Source organism: Eucyclogobius newberryi, unplaced genomic scaffold (genome assembly GCF_026437365.1).
Source record: "Eucyclogobius newberryi isolate DKJ021-1_F unplaced genomic scaffold, fEucNew1.0.hap1 SCAF_4, whole genome shotgun sequence".
NCBI lineage: Eukaryota > Metazoa > Chordata > Actinopteri > Gobiiformes > Gobiidae > Eucyclogobius > Eucyclogobius newberryi.
Genome location: NW_027316056.1, coordinates 5,064,921 through 5,076,991, shown reverse-complemented (window position 1 = coordinate 5,076,991; position 12,071 = coordinate 5,064,921). Strand labels below are relative to the sequence as shown.

Below are 12,071 nucleotides of genomic sequence, written 5' to 3'. Positions count from 1 at the left end.
GTGTATGTACAGTGTGTATGTTCAGTGTGTATGTTCAGTGTGTATGTTCAGTGTGTATGTTCAGTGTGTATGTACAGTGTGTATGTACAGTGTGTATGTTCAGTGTGTATGTTCAGTGTGTATGTACAGTGTGTATGTTCAGTGTGTATGTACAGTGTGTATGTACAGTGTGTATGTACAGTGTGTATGTACAGTGTGTATGTTCAGTGTGTATGTACAGTGTGTATGTACAGTGTGTATGTTCAGTGTGTATGTTCAGTGTGTATGTTCAGTGTGTATGTTCAGTGTGTATGTACAGTGTGTATGTACAGTGTGTATGTTCAGTGTGTATGTACAGTGTGTATGTACAGTGTGTATGTTCAGTGTGTATGTTCAGTGTGTATGTACAGTGTGTATGTTCAGTGTGTATGTTCAGTGTGTATGTTCAGTGTGTATGTTCAGTGTGTATGTACAGTGTGTATGTACAGTGTGTATGTTCAGTGTGTATGTTCAGTGTGTATGTTCAGTGTGTATGTTCAGTGTGTATGTACAGTGTGTATGTTCAGTGTGTATGTACAGTGTGTATGTTCAGTGTGTATGTACAGTGTGTATGTTCAGTGTATATGTTCAGTGTGTATGTACAGTGTGTATGTTCAGTGTGTATGTTCAGTGTGTATGTACAGTGTGTATGTTCAGTGTGTATGTACAGTGTGTATGTTCAGTGTGTATGTTCAGTGTGTATGTTCAGTGTGTATGTTCAGTGTGTATGTTCAGTGTGTATGTTCAGTGTGTATGTACAGTGTGTATGTTCAGTGTGTATGTTCAGTGTGTATGTACACTGAACATACACACTGATGTGTATGTTCAGTGTGTATGTTCAGTGTGTATGTTCAGTGTGTATGTACAGTGTGTATGTACAGTGTGTATGTTCAGTGTGTATGTTCAGTGTGTATGTACAGTGTGTATGTACAGTGTGTATGTACAGTGTGTATGTACAGTGTGTATGTTCAGTGTGTATGTTCAGTGTGTATGTACAGTGTGTATGTACAGTGTGTATGTACAGTGTGTATGTTCAGTGTGTATGTTCAGTGTGTATGTACAGTGTGTATGTACAGTGTGTATGTACAGTGTGTATGTTCAGTGTGTATGTACAGTGTGTATGTTCAGTGTGTATGTTCAGTGTGTATGTTCAGTGTGTATGTTCAGTGTGTATGTACACTGAACATACACACTGATGTGTATGTACAGTGTGTATGTACAGTGTGTATGTTCAGTGTGTATGTTCAGTGTGTATGTTCAGTGTGTATGTTCAGTGTGTATGTTCAGTGTGTATGTTCAGTGTGTATGTTCAGTGTGTATGTTCAGTGTGTATGTACAGTGTGTATGTTCAGTGTGTATGTACAGTGTGTATGTTCAGTGTGTATGTTCAGTTTGTATGTTCAGTGTGTATGTACAGTGTGTATGTTCAGTGTGTATGTACAGTGTGTATGTACAGTGTGTATGTACAGTGTGTATGTTCAGTGTGTATGTACAGTGTGTATGTTCAGTGTGTATGTTCAGTGTGTATGTTCAGTGTGTATGTTCAGTGTGTATGTACACTGAACATACACACTGATGTGTATGTACAGTGTGTATGTACAGTTTGTATGTTCAGTGTGTATGTTCAGTGTGTATGTTCAGTGTGTATGTTCAGTGTGTATGTTCAGTGTGTATGTACAGTGTGTATGTTCAGTGTGTATGTTCAGTTTGTATGTTCAGTGTGTATGTTCAGTGTGTATGTACAGTGTGTATGTACAGTGTGTATGTACAGTGTGTATGTACAGTGTGTATGTACAGTGTGTATGTTCAGTGTGTATGTTCAGTGTGTATGTACAGTGTGTATGTACAGTGTGTATGTTCAGTGTGTATGTTCAGTGTGTATGTTCAGTGTGTATGTTCAGTGTGTATGTACAGTGTGTATGTTCAGTGTGTATGTTCAGTGTGTATGTTCAGTTTGTATGTACAGTGTGTATGTTCAGTGTGTATGTTCAGTGTGTATGTACAGTGTGTATGTACAGTGTGTATGTTCAGTGTGTATGTACAGTGTGTATGTACAGTGTGTATGTTCAGTGTGTATGTTCAGTGTGTATGTTCAGTGTGTATGTTCAGTGTGTATGTACACTGAACATACACACTGATGTGTATGTACAGTGTGTATGTACAGTGTGTATGTACAGTGTGTATGTTCAGTGTGTATGTTCAGTGTGTATGTTCAGTGTGTATGTTCAGTGTGTATGTACAGTGTGTATGTTCAGTGTGTATGTACAGTGTGTATGTTCAGTGTGTATGTTCAGTTTGTATGTTCAGTGTGTATGTACAGTGTGTATGTTCAGTGTGTATGTACAGTGTGTATGTTCAGTGTGTATGTTCAGTTTGTATGTTCAGTGTGTATGTTCAGTTTGTATGTTCAGTGTGTATGTACAGTGTGTATGTTCAGTGTGTATGTTCAGTTTGTATGTTCAGTGTGTATGTTCAGTGTGTATGTTCAGTGTGTATGTACAGTGTGTATGTTCAGTGTGTATGTTCAGTGTGTATGTTCAGTGTGTATGTTCAGTGTGTATGTACAGTGTGTATGTACAGTGTGTATGTTCAGTGTGTATGTTCAGTGTGTATGTACAGTGTGTATGTTCAGTGTGTATGTTCAGTGTGTATGTTCAGTGTGTATGTACAGTGTGTATGTTCAGTGTGTATGTTCAGTTTGTATGTTCAGTGTGTATGTTCAGTTTGTATGTTCAGTGTGTATGTTCAGTTTGTATGTTCAGTGTTCTAGCAAGGATGGATCTATGTGTGGGATAATCTGTTTGTACTGAATTGAAACATGTACATTTACAAGATGGAGTATCCATCAGCGTTTATGGTTAAGTGTTCATTGTGCCCTGTCCCTGTTCAAATAAAAATATACCAATACCAAGAGATAATTTGTCACTGCTCGTTTGACGGGACGCAGCTCCAAAACTCCAATCGTGAGGCGCCATCGACTCTACCGCGGCCAATCAGAGCAGCCAGACAGTGTTCGTCTCTGTTCTCAAATGACGACGACTCTTAAACCTTAGAAAAAGCATGAACGGTGCTTATCTGGTGGTGCAGTGGTTAAAGCGGCGCCCATGTGTTGTTGTGGCCTAGGGTCGAGTCCAGACTGTCCCCGTCCCCTCTTTCACGATACGACTGTCAAATAAAGCAGAAAAGGGCAGGAAATGTTCAGTGAATACAGCGTCCTTTATCCGCAGGTTTAATCCACACACATTTTTCTTTTCGTTTTATTTCTGCTCTAAATAAAAGGGCATGGAAAGGCCCGTATCCTCATGTATTGGTTTCATCCCGTCACAAATCGTTCATGGAATCGGTGTTCAGTGTGACTGTGCTTCATGTGAGTGGGAGACAAATATCGTCCTCATGTGGGTGGTCTGCCTACTCTGTGTCACGTTCCTATAATTGCAAACGTGTTTTAAAACGTACGGCTTTAGTCGACTTATTAGGCTGTTTCCTTTCGATTGTAAGGATTTAAGGGCAACAGCAAAATGGAGAAGAGTGAGTTAGCTGAAGACTTGGGAGTGAATCATGAGTTGAATTCACACATTAAGACACGGTTTTCTTGTACTTTTGAGTATAAAGAGTGCAGTTTGAGTGAGAGCTTTTGAAAGTGCAAAGTCCTCCTTAGTTGGCAAGTCGATGGGCTGGATTTCTCGAGGGCGTCCTGGCCAAGAGGTTATGGAACACCAATAATTGCACATTATTGAGGCTTTCTCTAATGCTTTCAGTTTGGTTTCAAAGGCCATACATGCCTTTGAAATTGGTTTGATAAGAACTTGACTACCATTGATGACTTGGGCATAAATACAAGGAGAGCGGCATAGAAGCAAGATCCAGAGCAATACATGAAATATGTCAAGTATCAACAGCAGCTCAAATGCGTTTCGATTCTTGTTTTAGTATGTCGATTTTGCTCAATTTAATTTCCATTTTAGTCTCTATTTTTATATACATTTTTTGTATTTAATATGTCAACAAAATGAACAAAAAAATGTCCACCTGTCCTTATCAAATGTTCTGATTTTTAAGTCCCAAATTTGTTTCATCTTTACACATAAAAGGCCTAATTTATATAAGAAATGAAAGCACATCTATTCAAAACATGATGGGGGAAAAAAAATCGACTGAAGTTTCAAATTGCTCCCTCTAAATTTACGATTTTTTTCAATTCACCTGCAGCGTCTTGCCTTAAGATATACAAGTTGCCACAGGAAAAAATAAATAAAGAATTGGTAGACCCGCCTTTAGCTTTGATTACAGCACACTTTCACTCTCACTGGGGTTCAGATCTGTAGTAGATGTTTTCTCTGCTCGATGCCAACGATTTGACCCTTCTCAAACACACTGACATCTCATCCATGACCACGGGATTTGTCTTTCCACGCGGTTGTTTCAGAAATGAGAATCTTGTTGAGTTTAAATACCGTGTCGCAGCTGAAAGATAATTACACATGCAGCGATTACCCAGTAGGTGGAGAGACTTATGTATATTACTTTATTAAACTGTGATATGTACTTTGTTTGACAGAAAAGTTTAGCATATTTTTGTTTTCCTTTTTTGAGAAGAATTACACCACGTCCCTTGCTCATAATTGCCTGGTTATTGACGGCTCTGTAACAGTGTGTGAATATTTCAAAAACAGGTTTGATGTGTTTCTTTGCGCTGACTTGTTTCTTCTCCCTCGTTACAGATAAACTTAGTTCTGCTCATTTTCTCCTTGAGCGGCTTCCTGTTACCGGGATACCTCTTCTACCACAGACGAAACCTCATCAAGGCCAAAGCCGAGCGCGATTCCAATCTCCTCGACCAAACAGAGCAAGACGACGGCGACACCCTGCACCAATTAGAAAAAAACAAACTCAATGGCCAGTCTTCAAACGGGTACACGCCGAGCAAGGGTGTTATTTAGAATATTGTAGAGTAAATGACCAGGCAAAATTAACCCTGACCAGTTTAGTTTTAAAACAAATCCTTGGGACATTTATGGGTTAAATTTTGTGAGTTAGTGGTGTAACAATACACATATTTCACTTTATATTGCAGTATTTTGTGGGGGCTGACAATATTATGAGATGCAAGTGTTTAATGTATGTATTAATGAGTAAGAATTCACTTTGTGTTGCAATATTGAACCAGCCCATTTGTGTGACATCTCTTGAACACATCCACTAAAACTAATATTTAAATCAAGAACTTTTAAGAGCGTTCAAAGTGAAGATGTTTAGTTGAATCTGTGGTATAAAATAGCACCATGAGCAGAAGCATAAAGAGTAGTTGAATTAGCAGCCATATTTAGAGTTGTGGTATCAAAAGAAGCAGATACAGTAGTATCTAAAGTCCCTGTTACTGAACTCTGACAGGGAACATGTAAATAAAACAGATATTTTAATTATAAGGTAAAAGTCACTCAGCTTTTATATTAGCTGTTTCTCAGCTGTGACTTTCTGAGAGCTACAAAGTCAAAAGGGGGTTTCAAAAGTAGTAACAAAAACAAAACAAACTAACCTTCCCTGCAGCTTTAAGCTAAACCATTTTTCCTATAAATATATTTAAAGAAAGTTCATGTTTGGGTCGGTGCTTTCCTGGAGAACAGAAACAGGTTGAGTGAGACTGTGCAGGCACAGACTTTATTAATGTAATTGTGATAATTTATGAAACTTCAGAACACATAAGGATCCGTCTTTATTTCAATAAAATCCCATCGTAATGACCCATTTACCACAAGGAAAACATGCTTCTATAGATTAGGGTCCACACAGTCAGACTCAGGTAAAAGAACGCCTTCAGACACACACCAGAGGTACATGTACCGCAGATTGAGAACCAGTGCTGTAAAGACATGGTCTCGGTTGAATCGAGACTCGCTCTCACATGTTTCAAACTCATGTAAACAGGTGGAGAGTCTCTACACTCAGAACCATGGTTGTTGCGGGTCGTGTGTAAATAAAAAGGTTGTTTCAGACTCTTGCACTCTGAGCAAAGACTTTTTAGTTTTGTATTATTCTACTGTAATACTGTAAAGAGTGGGTGTGCTTTGTAAGTAGTTTGTAAGTCACTTTAGTGGCCATTTATTGCTTGAATATTAATGTTTTTGTGTCTGAACCTTGAGGACTTACAATGTGTTAAAGCCTCATGGGAAATGTACCTTATTGAATACATTTTGGTGGTTGTAAAAAATAATAATAAAAAACTCTGTGTGTTATAACTGAAATTTTGATTAAAAACAAGTGACGTTTTCTTTGCACTTTTATTTGATGTTCTCGGTCTGTCAGTTTTTGAGATTTTTGTAAACAAAGAGGTTTAACGGCTTTGTCCATCCCTCCTGTATTTGGGTCATCCATATCATAATCTATTGTTGGGTACAGATTCCCCCTTTAGCCTGTTTGGGCCCAGCTGCAGAGGGCACAGACTGTACATTAGGGCTTTATTTGTGTGTGGGCCGTTTTGTTTGTGCTGCAGAGGAGGATGAAGAGTTGATTGAGTGGCTTAACCCTTTGACCACTACAGGGAATTTAATCTTTCCTTTGTGCCAGTCGGGCAGCAGAGGGTGAATGAGAGTAGATGTAATCATAGGCATTTACAGTGGTAGACCGTGGCAGACAGTAGTAGCAGCTCTTAACAGGAGCATAGTGAGCCGCAGTTATAGTATTATAGTAGAAGTAATAGTAGGAGTAGTAGTAGTAATACAGTAAGCTACAGAAACAAACATTGAGAGGTAATAGGCCTATATTTAGAGATAGTTTTTACTTAATTACATATATTTATTTGTTAAGAAGTAGTGGTGGTAGTATTTTAATTGTATTTTAATAATATTTTGCAGATTTGACTATAGTATATTAATAAAAAATAGAATTGCTGACTAGTCAACTGCAAAAAGAGTTGAAGCCCTATATATTGTAACTACTGGTCGTTACAACAACTATATCCTTTAGACTCTTAACATTGCGAGGTAGTAGGTTTACTTTTAGAAGAATTTACTTATTTTGGTCTATTGGTCTATTTATTTATTTGATAGGGACAAGTACGTTTCATGAACATTTTCAAAGGCAGTAATCAGGGGCGGGAGATAAGACATTATAATTCATCCCACTCCATCTCCAGCCAAATTACATGTTTATTACATTTGATAAATGCTGATCATTAAAAATGAACACAATTCTTTGCTATGTGCTCAAAAGGAACTAAAAATAACAGTAACATTAATGTAGCAGACAATCAATTAATCAACAAGGTGATAACATGTCCAAATGGATTTAAAGATGAGTGTGGATATATCTTAAGAAGACAAAATTAACGTTGTTGTTGTAGTGGTATGTAACATCAAGCATGCTGGTCTCTTTTTAGGCTAAAAGTAGCTTTTGAAACTATTGTGTGGCTCTGAGCTGTTCAGAGCCAGCATACGTTACTGTGTCGGTGGGTCGCATTAGGGATTAAAACCTCATGTCAGAAACGGCTTATGTGCCAGCCAATGCTTAGCAACAATAAATTACATTACCATCAGGGATTATCTTCTTATCATGTCAGTCAATGTAGCTAAATAGTTGGTCCGTTTTTAATATATTAACAAATTCTGAAATATACATAGCCTGAAGTTGAATAAGCGATCCTCCAAAAATATTACAAGATCAACTAATGAATTTTGAAAAAATACAAAGGCTTGTTGCAAACTGTTAGCTTTATCTTTGTAACTTAATTTGATTATATTTGTCTTATTTATTTTTGAATGTTATTAGACAAAAGGCAAGAAAAGGATTTTTTAAAACACAACTTCCTATGATTAAAACCCTTTACCCATGAAAGGAGAGGCTAAAGCTCTCGACCAATCACATTCTTGAACACCTTGACTGACGTGCGCTTTGTCCAATCAGCTGCGTCCGTGGCTGCCGTAACTTGGAGGCTGCGCTATCGGAGTTTTGTCACTAGCAAATATGTCGGCGGCCTCTGGGATTCTCCAAACCACAGACATTACGGACACGGAAAGTACCTAGATCTTACGGAATCACGCGTTATTAGAGCGTGCACGGTACGAGGGATTTAAACAACAAGCAAGATCCCGTGGCGTAAATGTCTGACGTTACCTGCGCTTTAACGTGAATTAGCATTGACGCCGTGTAGTTTTTGGAGGACCTTCCTGGCGCACCGCTGCTTCTGCACATTTCTGCTGGATTTCGGATGCGAGGCGTTGTCCCTTTTGCCTGGAGCTTTCATCCTTCACCTGCGTCTCCCCGTCGCTTTATTCATTGCACACGAAGCCACTGAAAACAGGTAAAAAAAAAACCGAGTGTTAGCAGTTAGCCGCTAACCAGAGCTAAGACCATAGATGTCAAAAATGAAAACTTGCGTGTCGTATTCTACCCCATCACGCACTTTCTTATCTTCTGCAAGTGCATTTACAAGTATTACATGTTTATTTCGATCTGCAAAGTATTATTCTCCTGTATTTATTGTGCGTAATGAGATTTATCCAAGTACAGACGCGCATCTCCGCCCTAATTTTCCATTTTTTTTGCGTTCTAATCAACTTGTGAGCCAATTTTGATCAATAATGGCAATAGTAATGTTGAATTTGCTTACACCTCTTTTTTTGCGTCCACACCCCGTGTCACCCCGGGAGAGACTCAAAAAAAAAAACTAAAATAAAAAACGCGTGTTGCAGCGATAACATTTGCCATTTAAGCTTTTATTTGGCACGGCATCCTACGAAAGTGCTCGCGTGAATTCAAAACAGCTTCATCAAATTGCCCAAAAGCTTTTAATGTAAATGGTTTGGTTGTGTGTACAAGCTGTCAAACATGTGGATCCACCCCTTTGATTTTGGCGTTTTTTTGCGTGTAAATCCATTCGTGATCAGTTCCTTTTTACAGTTTAAGGTGAGTGCACTGCAGCGGGCCAAACACACCCAGTGATAACGGGCAAAGCTGCTGCTTCTGCTGCTTCTGCTGCTTCTGCTGCTTCTGCTGCTTCTGCTGCTGCTTCTGCTGCTTCTGCTGCTTCTGCTGCTTCTGCCACTTCTGCCTGTGTCAATGGGGAGCTTTTGTGTCTGGGGATTTCAGAGCGTTTGAAGCTTTCACTGAGCTCTCATACCACAATGTAAAAAGCCAAAAACTAGTCTGATCAGTTTCTAAATACGTGCTATTGTGTCATTATTGAAATATGCTCGGTTACTATTGTAAGGGAGAGGCGTTGTGTCCATTTTTCATCATTGGAGAGGTTGTATCTTGTCATAAAGCCTGGCACGTGAAGGTTTGATTGGGCTTTAGCACCTCCACGCTGGGAAGCTTGATTTGTGTCTTCTTTTTTACCAAAAAGTAAATCTTTTTTAAGGCTTATTGACATTATTCCGCCCCGCCTCTTTCTGCGCTGGAGCGACACTTCCGGCGTAAGGGCACTTCCGGTTGAGCGTGAATTAAAGAGTTCATTCAAGAGGAGAATGAGGGGAAAGTCTTGCTGCTAAAATCTGCTATAAAGTGGACCAACAAGTCAACAATATGTGAAACTTATTTGCTATTGAGATGGGCAGCTCAATGTAAAATAATACAACCAGAAGGAGGATTACGGCGGACAGTGGAGCATCGTGACAGGCGTTTAAATCTAATTGGTCAAAGCGTCACAACAGGAACGAGCTGAGAAATCAAACCGTTGTTAAATTCAGTCGGAGAAAAGCACAGACTTCTTCCCCGTCCTCAAATACACAACAGTCTATAAATCTGCTAAAATAGGCCAACGTACGTCCGTCGGCGTCGCCATGTTTGTTTCGGTTGGTTCTTCCGCCCAAACTACAATGCTGCTCTGTGATTGGTCAGGTCAACTGCTGCCGGACTCAAACCAAACAGTGCGAGATTAACCAGATGTATTCCCAGGAGTTTGTGAATCTGGCTGGCTCGGTTATCTAGTCGGGGGATTTCATTTGGAAGCCTGAGGGCCGTATTGGGCACCCAGGCCATAGTTTGGAGACCCTGGAAATAACAAATTATTATGACCAATGTTTGGGATGGTTTGTTTCCCAGAAACAAATATGGTGTTTGTACATGGATTGCACCTCCTAGTTGTCAGCAGATGTCAGTTGGCAAACACCGGAAGAGTGCCGTAATAACAGGATTATACTTATTGGCACACACTTGACTGTCTGTTAACTAGGCGTGTGACAAAATACCTGTTTTGATATTTTCCCTGCAGTTGTTTCCATCGCTGTGGATTGGAGCCAGGCAAATACAGTATGAGAATTAGAAGGAGGAAGAATCTTTTAGACCAGACAAACGTCACATGACATTTTCAAACACTTCGAGTTTCTCAATACCATGAGTGGAACATGTGACAATAATGTGTGGCAATAACGGCTTCAACTATAGGCCTGTCATCATAATTTAAATGTCTTATATATTGCGATTCAAAATGTTGCAATAAACGATAATATTGAATTTGAATATAATTTTTGCAATAATAAAATGGCACAGTGAAGGAATAAATGTAAAGACGATTGCATGTTGAGCCCAAAAAACATTGTCTTTTATTTTTTTCAAGAATGTGTCAATTATGGTTGTTCAAACTGTACTTATCAACATTAACATTTTTTCATAGGTTAGTGCCAGAATTGGTATTCTTTTACCTTTTACTTAATATGACACTAAAGTCAATTAGTTAATTCTTGGCCTCAACAGAACAGAATAGTGAATATTTGGGTAAAAGGATGCCAGGGAACGGGAGAAAGAACACAAAGGGAATTTCTGGATGTAATCAAAGAAATCATGAATTTTGCTGATTTTTGAGAAGTTGCTGATTGTTTAGAACCCAGAACAACCGATTGCTAATAAGCTCTGCCGATATTTTTGGTCCAGTTATATAGTAACATTACATTTCCCCCCCAAATTAGATTAACGACCCTATTTCAAATATTAAAATAAAGCTAAATGTCTTTCCTTTTGTCAGGCGATCGGCCGAACCAACATATTGGCCTGTGTGGGAGATTTAAGCCCTGTCATAATCGATGCACCAGAACGCAAAACCTTCTCCAGGTTCGGTTCAGTTCTGTTGACTTTATTTTTTACCCGTAGATTTGTTGTGCAGCGGTTTCCATGACAATAACACGACCGACACAATCAAACAAAATGACATTCACATGGGCTCGCAAAATCCCATATTATTAAATACTTTGAAAATGAAATCTAAGTCAGACGGAGCAGAGTGATTGTGCTACAAGCTGCTTTGTCTTTCTTTTTTTTATGAAATTTCCCCATGTGGGACAATAAAGGATTATTTTATCTTATGTCTTGCGCTTTCTTTAGACTGTGTCACTAACAATTATTTTAGTCAGTGTTTCATTATTTGATTAGTCGACTAGTCAAACAATTATTTCTATTGCACATTGAGACTTACATTATCTAAATACATTATCAACCAGGTAAAGGTTGAAATAAGGTGACTGAAGGATTTCAGTGGGAGAATATTTACTAAAGTGTATTATTGATGAAAATCAGAACGTTTTTCTTATTTTCACATTTTGGTTTTAATAATACCACTGTTTTAGTTTTAAGGTCTTTTCGTGAGTATTTTGCAGTCTGTATAATCCAGATAATGATCACAATTATCCAAAAAATACAACTGCAATTATTGTTTAAAATTGTTGCAGCCCAATTAAAACAATTCTTTTAATTGTTGGAATTTATTTACTTTACTTTCTTTACATGTTTCTTTTTCTTTTTAGGTCCAACGACTCCTTCAATCAGATCAATCAGATTGGATTATAAATGGATACTGGGACAGCAGCATAATCATCTTCTGCTAAAGTCTTGGTTTACAATTCCCAAAGAAGTCTGGTTTAAAATCCACAAATCAAGACACACTTTAGTATTTTGTTGCTCGCTTTTGATCCATTAACAGTTTAGGCACTTCCCTCCTGAGAGACTGACCCCCCAGAGTTACTCAAGCCAGAGCGCTCCGAACTGGGGAGGAAAAACTGAGAAGTCTCCCCGGAGACGACAATGGAGAGGAATCCAGCTCCACGGCGATGGTAAAGAGCCACCAC

The 12,071-nt window shown here is 38.7% G+C and overlaps 1 protein-coding gene across 1 annotated transcript in view; it reads left to right on the top strand.

Moving 5' to 3' along the window:
* The window catches only part of slc43a1b (solute carrier family 43 member 1b), a 41,370-nt gene extending 35,224 nt beyond the window's left edge, over window positions 1-6,146 (top strand). Inside the window, exon 15 of the mRNA XM_072463420.1 lies at window positions 4,740-6,146. Within this exon, the coding sequence (XP_072319521.1) occupies window positions 4,740-4,958 (219 nt within the window). The 3' untranslated portion in view covers window positions 4,959-6,146. The remainder of the gene's footprint in view (window positions 1-4,739) is intronic.
* The last annotated feature ends 5,925 nt before the right edge of the window (window positions 6,147-12,071 follow it).